This window comes from Nematostella vectensis, chromosome 2 (genome assembly GCF_932526225.1).
Source record: "Nematostella vectensis chromosome 2, jaNemVect1.1, whole genome shotgun sequence".
Classification (NCBI taxonomy): domain Eukaryota; kingdom Metazoa; phylum Cnidaria; class Anthozoa; order Actiniaria; family Edwardsiidae; genus Nematostella; species Nematostella vectensis.
In genome coordinates, this window is record NC_064035.1 from 17,761,053 (window position 1) to 17,779,840 (window position 18,788).

Genomic DNA, 18,788 nt, shown 5'->3' on the forward strand with positions numbered 1-18,788 from the left:
AAAACATAAATAGAAAACAGCATCATTAGCTTCTTTCCAATTGAAATCTACACTCAATGAATAATTTTCATGATATACATTTACAGCATAGCACAGGTAGCCCGTGTAATCCCCTTCTGCTCAACCATAATGCAATGGCAATAAAAAAAAAACATTGACTAAAATAAGACATATCCCTATCGACTAAACTTAGTTCTCGTGTTGTTTTTTTTAAAGTCGAAAATTTCCAATGATTTCAGAACCAAACGCTCAACCTTCTAAAGAGTCGAATGGCACCCTGTGAAGGTTGAGTGGTTTTTTAAGTAATTAATTTATAGTTGTGTGTTTCTCATTAAGCAGGACATGTCTTTTTTCTCTCGCCTCCTCAGTCTTACTCTTTGGCCTGAAGAAATGCCCTTTGGCTATATTTCCATTTTGTCGTACCCCTCCCTGCCTTTTCGAACGCCATTTGTCGATTACCCAAAGCCCTCTGCGAACAATATTGTCTACGCAAGATGGCTGCCACTTTGACAAAAAATCCGTACTATAATCTTGGCTAAGCTGGAACAACTGCAGCTATGCGTGAATGCGGAACAGCTGCGGGTTTGAGTGAGATTCATTTGATCTTGTCAGGGGTATAAAACCGCAAAACCTTCGTCCCAGCATGGCTTTGATGGAGGGCACGTTATGGAAGTGGACGAACTATCTAAGTGGTAAAGATCATGGCTTTGATGTCAAAATGTTGTACTTAGACAAGAATTAGGAGTTAGGATTTAAAAAAAAATTCCGGACCAAATTGAGAATTAACCCTTGTATTTTACTGTGCAAATGAACCATTTATTTAATAGTTATTCTAATAATATGTCTCTCAATGAAGAAAAGAATATCTTTTTAAAACTTGTCAATTTTCTATTCATATGAAGGTTGGCAGCCCCGATATTTTGTTCTGGAAGTTGGAGTTCTTTCTTATTACAAATCCCAAGAAGAAGTTGGTCTTGGAAGTCGGGGTTCCATAAAGATGAGTTGCTGTGAGATTTCTGGTAAGACAAAGAAATAACAAAATACTTAAGTAGTACTTATATATTACTATCGAATCAAAATATGATCGAGGAAGTGAATTTGATATGCTTTTTTTCTTAATCAGATTTTTACCTTGTTTCTAAATCTTTAATCACATTATACAGTATCTTGACCACATTTTGTAGAAAGTGACTTTCAAATGCTTGTTTAAGTGGTCAGGATTCTCATTTAGTTTTCTTACGATGGTAAGGCAGGCTGGGGGTGTATGTCAAAAGTTAAGCTGACCAAATGGTGCTTAAAGTTTTGATTTGGCCATTTCGATATTTATGGAGAAGCGTGTAATCCTAAAATTTCAGTGGTGTCCACATACAATTTGTTGTTTTGGCTAGGAAGTCTTATTAATAGAACTTTGTAGATAATATCAGGGGGACTATTATCTATCTGTATATTACTTTGCTGTAACATTTTTTAAAGAATGTGTTGTGAAAAATGCTTGCGAAAAAGAAATGCAATAATCTCAAAACCAAAACCAAAATGCTTGGTTCTTTAACCAAAAAAGGGTCTTTTCCAAGAACTATCTGCTGGTGGCCTTTCACTTCCATGAATGGAATGTTTATATGTGCATCAGGCGTTCAAAAGCCCTTGTCATTTTGTCCGTTCTTCAAGAAATTTAGCCCCAAACCTCTGGAGTCCACGGCCTATAGCCCTTGAATCTCCAAGGAATTACAAAACTATTTCCTCTAAGTTTAGAATTTTAGTTCCCTTCTTCAAAACAAGCACTCCCTTTTGAATGAGCTCCCACTCACTCTAGGACCCAGCCCTTAGCACTAAACAACCCCTCACATTAGCCATCACTTTTGCATTTGTCTCTAGTTCACCCTACTGATACAGTCAGAATAGACTTGAGGATCCCGCCAGAACAATACATATACCTACGTGCAGCTACTCCTGCAGAGAGACAACAATGGGTGGTTGCCATGGGAACCGCTAAAGCCTGCATAACACAATGCCCATCTCCAAATGACAAAAAGCCACTACAAACTTGTGAGTAAAGAAGATAATTTTTTTCAAAAGTTGTATGGATGTCTTGTTTTCTCTGTGAAAGGCTATAGTTTTGATAGCATTTTTTATACAGCAGCAAAAACATCACAGCTGAAAGAGAAGATGGAAGAACTGAGCATGTATAGAAGTCTACTGTTACAGCAAATAAGCACAATCAAGCTTATGTGCACAGAGAAAGACGACAACCAGGTATGATTATAGTTTACTCTCAGTGATGAAACACTCAATTTGCAATAGAGAACAGTACTTAGAAGATAAGTGTGATCTTTGAATGGAGAAAAGTTTAATCAAAATCAGTTATTAGAATGATAAACATTGAAGTGTTAAATGTGTATCAGGGGTTTCATTAGGCCTTGGCAGCCGGCGGAAGCACCAGCTATTTTTCGTTTCCCCTTCTTTTTTCGTAGTGTAGCAAAAATGAATTGTAACTCTACTTATTCTGTTTTTTACTGATGTTTCTGACATACCTCGAGCAAGTTATCCCAAAACAAGCTAGAAAAAAAAAGAAGCTCGGGCTCGGTTTTTAAATGGCGGAAAAGCTTGGGCTTGGATTACGAAATTTTTTATAGTCTCCGGCTCGGATTCTGAAACACAGGTCTCAGCACCTCAGCAAGTCTCAGATTTACCCATCGCTACCCCTATCAATCTCCACTAACTACTTTGTAAGTTAACCCTGTGTATCATGTTTCATGACATGCATTCTTTTGTGATTAATTGGTGCATGGGATGGTATGCAGCAGGCATCATGCTTTGAAGACAATTTTTTTGCATACTGTACACGCTCTAAGGATTTGACATTTTTATTGATGTTGTTATTACAAAATACTAACATACACCTATTTCAAAGAAAACGTTGTCAGTGCAAACAGCAAATGGTGATTGACAAATGGCAGTTTTACGACCGAAAGCACCCATGCATCCCAAAATATTTGCTCCAAATTTAGAAAAAAAGATGAATAAAATATACGACTATCCATTTAATATAATTAATATATGGTTCTGACATTTCTTGAGTTTATTTATCACCTTTATTTTTACAAATTTTTACTACCCATAACATCTTTCAGTCGTAGAACTGCTTTTGGGCAAATGCCATTTGTCTTTTGCACTGACAACCTTTATTGAAATAGATATATACAGTACACAAGTAATTTGTCAAATTACATAGAAAACAACATCTAATTTTACTAATAATGCAGTTTGCCAAAAAAAACTGACTGTTTGCTATCCTAGGAATTCAATGAGGCAGCCACCATGCTTTCGGCCACATGTGATGAGTTCTTGAAGAATCTGTGTGACTGTATGGAAATCGCTGATAATAGTTTTTGTAAGTACACATATGAAGTATTATTGATAGCACATAGGTAGGCATGCCTGTGAAGAACGCTGATCTACCATTCTTTTGTGATTGTTCATTTGCTTGGCTGTTCAGTGGCCTGCTAGTAGAGGTTTTATCCTCTCACACATGTCAGTAAAGAATTTGCAAGCCCCTACTGTTTTTTGTTGTTATATGGATTGTATGTATACTAAATAACCTTGGACTGGTATTTAGAGTTCATTTGAACGACTCAAATGTTTACTTCTCCACACAGTGGGCTCCCCCCCTGGTTCCCCTACTCCGCAGAGCTCTGAGGTAAGTAATCAGCTATTATTGTATGTACATTGATTATGCACACCTGTTGTTATTATTATTGTGATAATTTGTACAAAAATTTATGGCAATCATGATAGCGGAAACTGTGGTGATGGTGGTGGTGAAACTTGTGAAGATGATGATGGTATGGTTAGATGGTAAAGGCAATAAACAGGGTTATGATGATGATGGTGATGGTGGTGGTTAGATTGTTAAGGAAATAAACAGTGTGATGATGATGATGGTGATGGTGGTGGTTAGATGGTGAAGGCAATAAACAGGGTTATGATGATGATGGTGATGGTGGTGGTTAGATTGTTAAGGAAATAAACAGTGTGATGATGATGATGGTGATGGTGGTGGTTAGATGGTGAAGGCAATAAACAGGGTGATGATGATGATGGTGATGGTGGTGGTTAGATTGTTAAGGAAATAAACAGTGTGATGATGATGATGGTGATGGTGGTGGTTAGATGGTGAAGGCAATAAACAGGGTGATGATGATGATGGTGATGGTGGTGGTTATATGGTGAAGGCAATAAACAGGGTGATGATGATGATGTTGATGGTGGTGGTTAGATGGTGAAGGCAATAAACAGGGTGATGATGGTGTTTGTGGCTTTGTTATGCAACGATGATGAAAATGATGTGGATATTGATGGTATTAATGACTTTGTTATTTAAAGATGATGGGTTTCTCATTCAGTTGTGGTGTTTTTTACAGCATGCAGCACTCCGGAAGCACCTTCTTCGGGACTCGCACAGGTCAGAGGCCTACTTTCCTAGATATGCTACCCCCTTCCCTAGATACCAATGCCTATGATGTTGTCTTTGCAGAACCCCACCTTTGTCACCCACTTCCAGTGTTGCAAGCTCTTCTGTTGGATCAAGTGCAAGCGGTAGGCATGCCCACTACTTAGTCAATTCTCGCCTTCCAATCAACCCTCTTTCACAAACACCTCTTTATTGTGGAAAGAAAATAAGTTCCTTGCTTAGCTGAAATACAAAGATTTAACTAAAAGTGACACTTAATCACTATCTTGTGAGTGCTGGTATAAGAGAATTGACTTTATTGCAGTGCTACATGTTGCATTAAAATATTACACATAGCAGCATTTAAACTGGACTTTTTTGTGCTTGTTTAGAAAATAGATAAGTACTGTTTCAGAATTTGAATATGCGAATTACCTTTAACTCATTTTGATTTGACAGCTTCTTCCTCTGGCGAGAAAGCTTCACCTTCACGCCCATCACCGCCAAGACACAGCATGCAAGCACCAGCACCGAGAAACACTGAAAGTAGAACACCAAGAACAACAAACGTTGCAACAGGAAAACCTAGAATACCAACACCTAGTAGCTCTGCTAGCAGAGACGGTGCTAGTGAGCCTGCCAAGACCTCAGATTTAATTTCCACACCACGACATGCAGAACCTGAGCAGCCCAAGGAGCCTGACCACATCACATTCTTTTCATCAACACAGCACAAGTAGGCGACAACTGTGGTTACAACAAACAAAACAAGATAAAACTATCTATGAGACAAAACTTTCTTTTAGAACAACTTGTTATTTAGAAGGTTAACCTTATTCAGTGAGATTAATGATTGAATAAACTTCACCATTCAGGGGCTGCAGCAGCATAGCCAGGATTTTTAACAGGAGGGGGCCCAAAAGGGACTTTCAAGGCATTTTCTCCTGTATTTTAGATAATGTCTCATACATTTACTGTATTTTTGGCTACTAAAGGGGGGGGGGGGGCGTTCCGGGCCCCCTAGGCCACCCCCCTGGCTACGCCCCTGGGCTGCAGAGAGACAGGGTTGGGGGAAGCTGCACCCCCTGCAGATGCTACCAGGCACATTTTGCTTGTCTTTGACAGTTCAGATTTTCCAAAAAAAATTCCTAATTTATTTGACATTTTATTATGATAGCAGAAACGTTTTAGGCAAATCCCGTAAAACCCTCCATAAATGCAAAGAATATTTATTAGAAACAAACTCAATTAGAAGCTTTGATATCTAATTGGTAATCTATTACTGTGTTGCATCTTCGCATGCAATTTAAGTTTCTTCCCGTTATCATTATTGTGATGGTGAATGTACCCTTTTATGCTGACAGATTTGAAGATGTGATAGTTACACCAGATGGCGGTATCCCCACAAAGTCATTCCTGGCTGCATGCACATGCATTCTTCCTTTCTTTGGTATGTACTGTACATGTGGTCATGTACCCTCACATGTAATATAAAACCTATACAACTACTCTATGGTACTTGGTTTAGCCGAGATGGCTGGTCGAAATTTAGTTTCTTTCTTGGAAACTAGACTTTCAAGAATTTGGTACTACATGATTGAGTTTGGGCAATGCTCCAAAGCCATCTTTGATAAATGCTAATGCAATGGCGTTGCACTGCTTCCATTTTCCGAGGACAACATGCAGGGCATTGCCTATGTTTCATTCCAGGCCCGTACCCAGGGGGGGGAGGGGGTGCAGGGGGTGCCAACGCACCCCCCTTCCCCCACAACGGCTGAAAGTCCACTTTTGGTTGTCAATAGACGTGCTATTTGTAGACAAAACTATAAAGCATAAGCTAGATCAACAATCCATAAGTCAGACTTTTTTGTAGCCAAATCCGACAATAAACGTCCCGTGGAGATACTGCAAAGATATAACAAAACCCTTTTTGTTTTTTCGGAGTTGGTAAGATTTTTATCAGAGAACTCCCTCTCCAACCCCCCCCCCCCCCCCCCCCCCCGAAAAAATTAGGTCCACTTTTTCGGATTTCGCACCCCCCCCCCCCCCCCCCCAAGAAAAATCCTGGGTACGTGCCTGCATTCTTAAAAACTTGTTGATATCGCTGACACTTCTTAGTATACTTTCAGGCTATGGAGATTTCTTACTCAAAATCCTCGTGGGAACTATGTCTCTCATGAACTCTAATTGACAATGTAGCAATCACTTCGCACCATCAACCCCCGGAGCGTTGTAAAATTATTAAAAAAAGCGTAACAAATTAACAAGCTAATTATTGATATTCAGTGTCTTGCCCATAGTCAAAGTAAACAAGGATGAAACAGTCGCCTAAAACGCCTTGTTACTCCAGCGTTCGTCTTCTATTTTCGCGAGATGTCTGAATTACCTAATAGCAGGGTGAAACTGCTTGTTTTGAATTGTTTAGTATGCGCTTGCTTGGACATTTCAGCATGATTTCCACGTGAAATTCTAGTCTGAAATTAGCATTAAAAAACTAAAATATCAGATTTTTGAATGGAACCCAGTATTATCCAATAATCCTGTCTTGCAGACGTGATGGGTTCTACAGCATTTGCTCCTGTCAAGATGGATATCGGGGGCAATATACGGGTAAGCTCACTACTGTTATTTGCTAATCGAGACGATCAATCCTTTTATTGTTTTTAGCCAAACCCAAGTGATGATAAAGATCAATGCAACATATAATGATTACGGTCAATACTATATAAATTAATAAAGGCCAATCACGTCGCCGTTTTACGCTCCCGCTCAACGCCTAGTGACTCATAGAATCCATTTCCATCGGCTAATATAAGGGAGTAACCAGGCCCGAACCCAGGATTTTTCTTGGGGGGTGCGAAATCCGAAGAAGTGGACCCAGAGGGATGAATTCTCTGATAAATATCTAACCACTTCCGAAAGAACAAAAAAAGATTTATTTGCCTTTGCGTATCTCTACGGGGCGTTTATTGTCGGATTTGAATACATACCAGAATGATCTATCTTCTGATTTTGTCTACAAATAACACGTCTATCGAGAACCAAAAGCGGACTTTCGGCCGTTGTGGGGGAGGGGGGGGATGCGTTCGCACCCGGGCCTGGTAACCAAGATATTTTCAATCAATTATCGCCAATAACATATCAGACTTCATTCGTTGACTTATTTTGCGAATAAACTGCTGTATTTTCAATGATAAACAATAACAAAGGCGTGGGTGATTGACATTTAAGGTTTAGTTCGTATGAAACGCAGGCTAGATCAATACATAGCTTGTATTTTTTTTCTTAGAACATGACAAGTGATGATGATGATAGTCAATAGAGGGGTGAAGGTTTTTACCGTGATTCGTGATGGGCACCCCCTCTTTAACAACCTGAATGAATGCACGGCTGCCTTTTCCCCTAAAAAATCTCAAGTGATGATAATGATGTATTATTTATAGAAAATATCAAGTAAATTCGACACCGATCCAAAAGCATTCTACACTCTTCAAAATATCGTTTACCAAGAACTAAAGAGCAACACTTGTACTGCCAAGAACTCTGCGACGGATGCGCTGCTCTGGTTAAAAAGGTATGTCCTTACATCTCTATGTCAATAAGACCCGAAATAGCCACACGCAAAATGTTGTGCGAGTTCTGTTAGGATTTGAGAAATCCCAATACCTGCACTAAAAACGGCACTCCCATTATTGATGTTACAAAATAATGCTTATTATATAACAAATTCCATATAGGCTGAAAAGAAGTTTGGAAACCTCTGTAAGCATTCACAATTCTCTGCTCTTGATACATGCAGCACTTTTCATAGGGCTGGTCTTGTGCACGCTTTCTGATTTTGAAAAATATCTTCTTTGATATCTTTGGGTGTCTTAAATATGAGTCACTTCTGTCACTTCATGTTTCAAGTTCGTGTTTGTCTTGCAAGGGCTCTAGAATTCATGCAGATCTTCTTGGCCGAGGTGGTTAAGGGCAGACAAGACCTAGCTGTGGCCGCGGGTGAGTCAGGCTATAAGAACTGCTGTGATAACCCACTGGTTCAGGACATCGCTTGCCCTGTCGGGAACCGGGTTGGTAATTTTCTGGCTTAGGTCAGATGGTTAATTTTCAAAAGGGCAGAGCCCTCTAGAATTATGGTGAATATAGGGGTTACAACTTGAAAACCTTACCCAGCATGCCTTGAGTTGGCTTGTATCAAAATGAAACTCTATTTTGTAGTACTTTATGAACGATTTGTGTGGTCCAGAGCCACCTCAACGCGGGGAAGTCCCCTCAAGTGTGGAGCCTTTCAGCCCCCCCCCCCGCCCCCCCTTCCATGAATAAAATGTCGGTTGAATGAAAATGAAACATATTTTCCTGAAGCGGAGGAACTATCTCGAAAGGTGCCGCAAATATCACTTAATTAAAAAACATTGTCAGTACAAACGGCGAATGGCATTTTCGATACCGAAAGCAGAACTCCCGCGATGCCTAATGGATTATTGTATGATTGATCCATAATGCCCTTCGGTCGTATTCACCAATCGACATTTGCTGTTTGCAATGACAAGCTTTTTGGAAGAGGTTTATATGGCGGGTGATAAATTAATGTATTTTAGCTCCCATGGATTTCTTCCCGCTTAGGCCCGCCAAGATAGAGATATTGTTTTATGATTGCACCCTTGGAGCTGGGTGAAAAACACACCCTTCACTGTCTTGGTTTCTAGTTTTCACTGCGTGATTCCCTTACCTTACAGGAATTGCATACGAAAAGACGCTGCGAAAATACCACGGCTGGGTCGTACGAGGCGTGTTCGCTGTAAGTAACAAAACTTCCTCATCTCTCCTCTACCCGACAGTGACACTTCGTCTCCGTGAATCGCTGTGAAATTCTATCCTTTTCTTAAATAAAAACTGTACTATTTAATTCCTGAAATATAACAAACAAGACAACAAACCTCGAAGAAGTCGCATCCATGGTCTTTGAAAAATCTCAGTCAGCCGACATTTGTTGGCCAAGTGTCCCATCTCTGATTTTTTTTTTTTATTCAATTCTTTTAATTAATATTTTTCAGCTGGCGGTTAAGGCCGTGCCTTACAGAGAGGACTTCCTCACTACGCTCGGCACGACAGAGACAGGCCTGGCGCCTAGTCACGTGGTGCTGAGTGACATGAAGAGTTGTGTGACGGCGCTGGGCGCTCTCACCCAGAACTTGAATCTGTTTTACATAAGCAACAAACTCGACTCAGATCTCACTGTCTAGACTTCACTAAGGCCTGTAATAGTCCTTCTTGCCTCATGCTTTTACGGATCCCTCCGATCCCACGTCACCAAATACTACTGAGAATTTGTGTCTCCCAAAGACGCTAAACTACATGAGAACAGACACTGTCATGGTTTGAGAAATGGTGCAAACTAGTTAGACTTGCATATTTTAATTCAATTAAATTAAATTAATAACAATTGGATGTGGCTTTCTATTGTTAGATCGTGACATAAACACTGTCAAATTCTTTTTCGGGCCCGATATTAGCCCATAAAGGTTCGTGTGCCATTTCTAAAGGGAATAAGGCGAATTAGGTCATTTGTATTTGAAACAGGACAAAAAGTACATCGCCGTCGCCTAAACCGGGCGATGGATTGCAGTTTCCTAATGGAAAAAGAAAAAAAAAACTAGGAGACCTGTCTTATGCTGTAACCCCCCCCCCTTCCTTTACACATACACAAGTACCCTTTCCTTGAGTTTGGGAACCCCCCGAAAAAAAAACACTGTCTGGGGTGTTCTGCTTCAAGTGAAACAAAGCTTAATAAGAGCAAACATTAACTAATTCACAGGAGGTTAACAAGGGCAAACACTTGTTAGGGTCGAAAAGGTAACAAGAGGGTTTGTAACCCCGACCTGCTTGTCTGATGATATTGAAAGTCTGACTTGAATATTATATATCTCTGATACTATTATCTCGTGTTACTTTCTCATCGAGTGATTCTTATCGCTGCAGTATCTATATAAGGTATGGTGATTCCTTATTTAGACAGCACGATGTAGTCGTTTGCTTCTTGCCCGTGACACCTCTAAAATTCGAGTCGTAAAGTGTAAATCAGCCTACGACGTGCGAAAGTCGAATTGTGTAATTCAGGCCTAGAACTTGTCGTAGCCAGGTCACTTAGACCAAATCGTGCTTTCTAAACAATCCTTAATGATCGTTGCTCTCTATTCCAAATCATAATTTTAGTACCGGAACTAGAAATACCGTATTCCTTTCCCGTTTTCAAGTACACTCTGAGGGGCATATGAACTATTCGAATAGAGCACTTAACAATCTGTTTTGCCCGCTCTTGCCAGTTTTATATTCCGAATCAATCACCGAGGGGAAGTTAAAAAATATATCTCATCCTTTGTTTCACAAAGACAACGTATCGTTGGTGAACAACTTACAGCACTCCCCAAACAAAATCAGCATGTGTGTGCCAGCAATCGATGCCTATTTCTATCTAGCTTTTTTTATCTCTTTCGAGCTAAAAAAAAGGAAGTTCATATCTTGTCCCGTTTAGATGAATGGAGCGTCGCGCCCTGCGTCCCCTGATGATATCGACGCCAACCATGACCCCCAGATGGACGCGTACGGCCTGGTACCCGCTATGTCCCTGTCACTACAGGCAGCCGGAGTGATTGGCATGTGCGCAACCGTCGTCATTGGCAACAGCATTCTGTGTGTGTTGGGGTACCGCCGTCCTTCCGAGGAATCCGGCTCCGTCTTCACTAACAGACTCGTGCTAGCCCTTGCGCCCGCATGCGTCATTACCGCACTCATCACCATGCCCCTCACGGTAGCTACACTGCTGCAATTTCGCTGGAACTATGGTGACCAGGCCTGCAAAGCCACTGGAGTCCTGACCTTTGTCTTCGTTGCCATGGCGACACTGGTACTGATTATTGTGTTTTGTCATCGCTGCGTTGCGTACCTTTGCGTAAGTGATGAAAAAGCGACCAAGTTTGGGAAAAACCGCGCATGGCTGCTTCTGGTATTTATCTACATCTTATGTTCTCTCGGCTGTCTCGCTAGCCTTATTGACTGGAAGGCTTTTGCCATCAACCCCGGTAGGGTTTTATGCCGTCTGGCGAATTCCCCGGTACACCCAGCCTACCGGGTTTATTACGGATTGTTTTCAACGGGACTCAGTGTCATCAGCATGATTCTGTTTGACCAGCCGCGAATTACTTATCATAACCCCTAGAAATGTTCCTACCACGAGTAGTGAATAGGAGAAGCCATGAGTATCCGTCATGGCTGCCGAGCTACTAGGAAGCAGCAGCCGAGAGGAAACAAATAATGTTTTTTATCCGGGATAGCATGGCCCGGCTGCGCAGCGTCCATGCCTCCCATATAACAATATGTCACCTCTGATAGATATATTTGTATGAACTAAATGGGTGGCCATAGTGTACCTAAATTACGCCCACGCAAAAGATAAGATCCTGACCCACCTACTGAGATACAGAACAAGACGTCTTGGTCGAGAAAGAAGGTTGATTTAGATCCACGACGCCGGCAAGAGGACGCCGCCTCGCGCACGTTCGATTGCGTGCGCAAGCTAATTTTTGCCAGCGTCCCGTCCTGAAGAGGACGTGAAAAAGCATGAAATGCCGTCCTGGGGGTCGTTTCCCAAAACTCCCGGTAATTACGGGGCCCGTTAGGGTACCGGGAGAGTTTTCGGGATACCTTTCCGGGCGAGGAAGAGCGTTTCTCAAAGCTAGCGGTAGCGTCCCGGTTGTTTACGGGTTTCCGAAAAGCAAATTATAATCTTCAGAGTTAATGAAAAGATCGTCTAAATAATTATTGAATATCAATAAAAATCGTGGATGTCTGTAGCAACTGGTACCCCAAACACTGCCGTGGCATCGGCTCTTTTCGAAAAAAAGACAAAGAACAAGTAGATAAAGTATCATTTTGTAGCAAAACTTCCAATACCTTCGAAAAGCTGTTTACATCTTTTTCGGCGCACGGTGACAGCTAAATGTCAAAGCATTTGACAGAAAAGAAACCTGATTGGCTGGTAGTGATCCCAAAAAATGATGTTAGCCGTGATTGGCTCACTTCTTATCGGGCAGTGGAATGGTTTCCTCAAGTGTTGAAAACTCACTACAACTTGACACAACTTGAAAATGGCGAGATTTAATCGGGCGTCGGTGTCGAACGTGCGCGAGGCGGCGTCTTCTTGCCGGCGTTGTGGATCTAAATCACCCTAGAGACAACTGAGGACGTGTTCTCTTTTCTATATAGTATCTTCATAGATGTCAGGCTAGAAATACACCTACTGAAACCGAGTTACGCTTTCCAGTATCTGCAGTAAACTCTTGACGGCTTTTATTGTCATTCTTTGAAGATCTTTTACTGGTGACATCTCGGTTATTCTTAGAAGCGTTGTCTTGGTTCTCAGAAATATTCATGCAGCTGTCGTTATTGCGCAGTTCCTCGAGCTCATTACCATGGTCATCATCCTCACCAGAGTCTTGCAAGTCCACAATTCTAGCCGTCAACCCAAATGTCTCCATCAAATTATTCATTGAGCAAAAAATACTGGATACGAATGCCAAGCCAATAAACGCTACAGTGATGAGCAAGAAGTCCAGACGACTTTCGAAATGGGGGAGGAAATCCCCATAGCCAATAGTGGATAGCGTAATAAACGTGAAATACAGGCAATTGAAATAAGTCCATTCAGACTTCCTGTAGTAAACAACGCTCGCAAGTAACGGCAGAACAACGCACACCGCCATCACAATGCTAGTAACCGCTGTCTTCAGCTCAAGGTGTTGCGGGCGCGGACGCTTCAAAACACGCATTTCCAAGAATTTGATGAGAGCACAGAGTTTCTCGGAAATCTTGTCTCCGATTGCCTTGAGTGTGAGGCAGGTACCAGGGATCCCAAGCAGCGCGTAGAAAATGCAAAACAAGCGACCACCGAATGTCTTGGGAACAATGTTGCCGTACCCTGCAAATGCAAGATTCGTGCGTTGAGAAAAGGGTTAATACGGCATAGTCAACAGTTCATTGTCACCAGTTCACGGTGTCGATGATTTTTAACGGAAAACGCGAAAAATATTCCAAAATTTTAAAAGCAATTTGTCTATTGGAAGTTTCTTTAAGGATGTGATTGATAATTAAGAGCGGATGACTTTAAATTGCGCGGATTCTTTTGACCCCTTTTGGTTGAGGTTTCCGACAATACCGCTTAAAAAAACGTATTTTAACCAGGTCTACAGGTCCATGGCGTTCTTTCCATGTTTCTGTTTTTGTGTTGTCACGTGTTTCTGTGGTGTCACGTTTTCTGTGTTTCACACCTAGAGGTTTTCCTTTCAGAGTCTGGGTAGAGCGATTGACAATAATGCTGCGGGATAGCATGCTTTTTTAAAGCTAGAACCAGAGAACCGCTATATTCTTGGTAACCACGTTTTGCACGAAAAAATTAATATTTCATATTTTTTCCTTATGCTGGAGTAACTCCGGGATGGTATTTTTTCATATATTGTTTTAAAGTTGGTGCTGAAAACCAAACAAACCAACCAAAATCAATCAACGCACATTTTGTTATAGTTTTATCAAGAGAGCATATGCTCTCTTGGTTTTATACTAAACGATTCTGTATTTTCATCCATGTATGTTTCATAAGGTGTGTTTACTCTCGCGGGTTGTTAATATTTTATTATTTCAAAACGACTTCGATTTTTTTTATTATGATTTTGCACAAGGCTTGCACGTCTAAAAAAAGTAAAAAGGATTTTACTGATGTTGGATGCGGTGTCACCGCCTGCTAGCTATATGAAGGGGAGAAAGGGGTGTGTCCAAGGGGGGAGGGGGAGGGGGGCTATTGTGCAGGTAACACGTTATTCACATCACTCAACTCAACAATCTTCTATAAAAAGTAACAGACGTCTGTTTTGTTGCATTTGAAACAGTTTCCACGTCAAAAAATTCAAGTAACACCTCTTTTAAAAGTTCAAGTGACATCTCTTTATATGTAGGTGGTTCAGGGCCGTAGCAGGGGGTGGAGCACTGGTGGCATGTGCTTCCCCGATATTCTCAAAAATTATAAGGAAATGACCAGTAGGGGCGTGGCTGTGCCCCCCATTGTTTTTCTTAATGTTTCTGTATCATGCCCCCCCCCCCACCAATAATTAGTTTCAAGCATTACTTATGCGAGCCGCCGTCATCGTCAATATTTATTTTCCTCTTGTCTACGCAAGATGAAAGATATATAAAGCGTGCTGATACGACCCGCAAGGCCTAGTGAAGCAGATGTGCCTGAATGTTATCAGTTTGCCAAGAAAGTGCGCTTTAAAAAAACCCTGTATCCCTGTATACAAATAGTATACTTAGAATACTTAGGCACACCTAAGTATTCTATCTATAAAGTGAATTGCAATTAATATGACAGAGATATTGCTTGCGATATATTATATCTCGTTTGATGGGAACAAAAGGGCATAATACATTTTTAAAAGAGAAGCTTTTCGTATATTAAATGGCAAGAGTCGACCAAAACTGCGAGTCGTATCTACACCCACACTAAGGTCTGTTGGTCATTTGTGCTTTGAAACGGACCATTTCTTGGCCAACCTCGAATAGAAGAAAGATTGGACCGGGCAAAAAGACAGTTATATCTCAATACTCGACTCTGCCTTCACGAACACACCCAAACTTTGGGTCATTTATCATCTGCTCTGTGGCCGTGACAGAATTAATTTTTTTTTACATGCTCTGAAACTTTCTGATGATTTACATGCTCTCAAACTTTCCGATGAATATCATAAAATAGATTTGAAGTTAGCAGCCAATAACACTTTTCCTTGAAGCATTTATAAAAAAAACATTGAATAAAAATTGAAGACTGGATCGATTTTCCATGTTATATTTTGACATTCTACATGCCTTAACTGTGTTTATAATGATTGTATTTTTTTTACAGTTTTTTCACTGACTTACCAATTGTTGTAACGGTCACCATGGCAAAAACAAACGAGTTGCCAAAGTTCCATTCCAGTGAAATGTTTTCCATCAGTGGATTAGAGAGGAACGTTCGCGCCCATCTGGAGGCGTCATGTCGTGAAATGTTATATTTTGCGAGGATATTGCGGCGGATTTCTACTGTTTCTCGAAGCTCCGTTGCAAAGTTTTTCCTCTCAAGAAGTTGGAATATAAACGCTCCTATCAAAAGATAACCTGTTAGAAGGAAGACTCGTATTAGTAGGACTATCGTGCTTGCAGCTAGCACAGCCATGCTTTCAAGGGCTCTGTATACACTCTGTATACCTAATAAGGGTATGACTTTATCATTATAGCGGCTAGACAAACACAATTCCCCGGGTCACGTCAAGCAAAAACAAAGATGCTCAGCCTTTTATTATATTCATATGCGAGGCGTGAATAGACCGCTGAGTTTGTGATTGCGCGGATTTCCTGCGGCTAATGAATAATCTAGCCTGCCAAAACAACCTGCATTTTTTTTTACCAGGAACCCATTAGCGGTTTTATTTTGATACATTTTTAAAGAGAGTCTGATATTTCATAGCATATAATATACGGGCAAAATTACGCAAAAGCATATTTTTTTTTTAGAGCAAAATTACTTTACCGCGATTGGACGCAGCGCGCGCTGAAATTTGATTTTACGTGGTTATCATTTGTTTTCAAATTGTGGAAAACATTGAAAACACTTGTGAAAAATAATCCCCACGGCCCATCCCACAGGAGCCCCGTCGCGACACGGGAACTTTAATCAAATGAACAATGGAGGATTAAGTTTTTTTTTTTGGAGGAGGAGAAGGTCTTAATTTTTAGTCGCCTATGGGGAGGGGGGCTGACTATATTGTGATTTAGATTAGCTTCTTTTGTCATTTTTAATGTGACCCATAAGCGGACCTTTTCTTTTGCGGAGGGAGCGCAAGCCAAAATCTCTAGAGAATATTCGGCGAGCTCGCTGCTGGCCTAAGAGAGTAAGAAATCACAGCTCGCAGGCTAGCTTTGGCTAGAAATTCCAGAGAGAAAAAAACATTTAGAATTCCAACTGGTATCTGCCTGCTTAAGCTGCCGCTTCAAAGCGACACGTCATTTGTCGTATCTGTCGCGTCTGTTGTGTCAAAAGTTTGCACATGGCATGGTCGTATCTGTCGTATAGAATTGTTTTCACTCGACAGATACGACTGAAGCGACAGACGGAAGATGGAAACCAGGCTATATCTAGGTTATATCTGTATACATGCATTTGTAGCATAACGGGAATACAATATAACAGTGCAGGTAATCCAGCCAATCCTTGTTAGGCCTTACGAGCGGGCTTCTCGCCCCCAGGAACCACGCGGCTTAAAATTCAAGTTGGCGCCAAATCACCGAACTGACAGAACTGAGCGGGTTTTCCGCGATGATAACACCGAGAGTACCGCCTGCAAGCAGGCTAGAGTAGTCAAAGTTGATTTGATGTGGTTTTGTTCTAATCAAAAATTGATTAGAAGCCAAAATATCCTGACGTCATCAAATAAAAAAAGGACCTATATTTTACGAAGGAAACATAGTATGGCAACCGAACTAGGTGTCATGTAGATGTCAGGTGTGGTGCAATGGGATGGTCACGTGACGTCATCGACGACGTCAATAAATTAAAACCACCATTTCGCCGAAACCTGGTATGCCTAAACTTATTGTGTCATGTAGATGTGAGGGGAAGGGGGTATAACAAGTTGGTCGCGTGATCTGTGAAATCGTTGGCGTCGTCAAAAAACAGAAATAATAATAATATTTAGTATTTTTTAATTATTAATTATTAAGCGAAAATAAGCAAGGATTTGGTCGTTTGGAGCTCCGCCTTCAGCCAATGCCTAAATTTATTTTATCGTTTTTTATTGTTCGTTCTGTTCGCCTAGAGACTGTCATGTCAAAACATTTCATACAACTAAATGTCTATACTGTTACCTGTAAGCATTTCCTGTGTTGAATCAAATCAGATTGACTTGGCATATTTGGAGGAAAATGTTGAATGACACATTAAATAATTTGGTTTACGGCAAACGTCCACACAAACGCGCCCGATTGCTAGTGTTATTGATAAATGATAACATACCTTTCCCGGTTAAAATATTTTCCTTTTACTTTCGACAAATATTCAGGCACCTTTAATATCTTCACATCCCAATAAGATTTATCGAGTTCAAGTCTTATATTACATTTGTTTATCAGCTATATATAACGAAATTTATTTTTTTAACAAAACATTCTTTCAAAACGATCGAACTGCCCTCCCTAATCTTGGTGCATTAAATTTATAACTTACTTTTTTTTGGAAGCAAAGCTAGCCTCCTCGCATGCGTTTTGCGAGGGAGGCTTAAAGCAAAACATCATTCAATTAAACTCATCGTCTGATAAGTTTGTGGTCAGGTATCGGATAGCTTGGGGACCTCCTAACCAAGCGCACCCGGGGAGCCGGGCCTCCGGGCCACAGCTCCCCGCCCAAACAGGTGCTCGAAAAGGAGGGACTGAGGACCGGGGAATGGTACCTCCTGACCCCAAACATAACCAAGCACCACCGGAGAACAAGCACTTGAAGAGCAAAGGTCGGGTCACCACGGGGAGCCCGGCAAAGTAAAAAGCCAGCAAGTATTCCTATCAACCAGGCACGCAAACCTGCCCTGTGGCCAACAGGCAGGCCCTACCCATCCGATTTACCATCACCATACATTCCGTACGCCCGCTTGAGAAAAACTTATTCGCCTCGCCGTCTTGGTAGAAAAAGGTATAAGCACTATGTATGGCCATTGGCCTAACAGCACGCTTCTACCACCGCCTGAGTAACTAGCTGTCCTACGGACTAAATCGTTCCGAACCTGGGAATGTGCCGCTCTGTATCCGGGCACTACATATACCCGAACACGCTAAGTGGGGAGTAGCAGACAAGACCCTTTGCTTACCAGCCGGCAATGCCCGATCACCTACTGGTGAGATTTTCCGAAATAATAATAGCTTAAAGGGCAGGCACATGCCTCATAGGGTAGCTCATGCGTGTACTCTGAATGTATTGTAACCATATACCATTACAGAAAGAGTTCGATATCTGTGTAGCCGCCTATTACACTGCCTCACACCCATATGCACGAACCCTTGCGTAATACGGGCATCTTACGTCGCGAGAGGGCTTCAACGTCCCCGCCGTGCCCCTTACCTCATAGGAGAAGAGCCCCTTTGAGGCTGGGATTCCCCTGGGGTGATTCAGCTGGTAAACAACCGTCATTCTCCACGTGACGCAAGTCTCGAGGACCAATTGTTCACTCAGACTTCACTCTCAATTCATCTCTCTGTCCCTATTAGCAGT

At 41.4% G+C, this 18,788-nt stretch overlaps 2 protein-coding genes across 3 annotated transcripts; one reads left to right on the forward strand and one right to left on the reverse strand.

Moving 5' to 3' along the window:
- Positions 1-188: 188 nt before the first annotated feature.
- Positions 189-9,893, forward strand: LOC5508787 (pleckstrin homology domain-containing family A member 8). Of its 2 annotated transcripts, none has more exons than XM_032377606.2 (15): positions 189-692; positions 903-1,019; positions 1,873-2,043; positions 2,138-2,250; positions 3,295-3,388; positions 3,654-3,694; positions 4,419-4,459; positions 4,532-4,593; positions 4,907-5,183; positions 5,812-5,897; positions 6,999-7,057; positions 7,891-8,021; positions 8,376-8,446; positions 9,184-9,245; positions 9,502-9,893. In XM_032377606.2, exons 1-15 carry the CDS (start codon positions 644-646, stop codon positions 9,688-9,690), a joined length of 1,563 nt encoding a protein of 520 aa, XP_032233497.2. In that variant the 5' UTR covers positions 189-643; the 3' UTR covers positions 9,691-9,893. The 2 variants fall into 2 exon arrangements, with proteins under 2 accessions (XP_032233497.2, XP_032233496.2); XM_032377605.2 differs by having other exon boundaries at positions 455-692; positions 2,135-2,250.
- LOC5508776 (potassium channel subfamily K member 15) lies at positions 9,847-15,722 on the reverse strand. The gene is made up of 2 exons (XM_001629280.3): positions 15,413-15,722; positions 9,847-13,421 (listed from the first exon to the last, which is right to left on the reverse strand). Exons 1-2 carry the CDS (start codon positions 15,705-15,707, stop codon positions 12,724-12,726), a joined length of 993 nt encoding a protein of 330 aa, XP_001629330.3. The 5' UTR covers positions 15,708-15,722; the 3' UTR covers positions 9,847-12,723.
- Between the last annotated feature and the right edge of the window lie 3,066 nt (positions 15,723-18,788).

Coding starts and splice junctions, on each gene's coding strand:
- LOC5508776 (XM_001629280.3), bottom strand. CDS start 15,707: ATGGCTGTGCTAGCTGCAAGCACGATAGTCCTACTAATACGAGTCTTC. Junction 13,422..15,412: donor GGTGACCGTTACAACAATTG/GTAAGTCAGTGA, acceptor TTGCATTTGCAG/GGTACGGCAACATTGTTCCC.
- LOC5508787 (XM_032377605.2), top strand. CDS start 644: ATGGCTTTGATGGAGGGCACGTTATGGAAGTGGACGAACTATCTAAGT. Junction 693..902: donor GTGGACGAACTATCTAAGTG/GTAAAGATCATG, acceptor ATTCATATGAAG/GTTGGCAGCCCCGATATTTT. Junction 8,447..9,183: donor AGACCTAGCTGTGGCCGCGG/GTGAGTCAGGCT, acceptor CTTACCTTACAG/GAATTGCATACGAAAAGACG.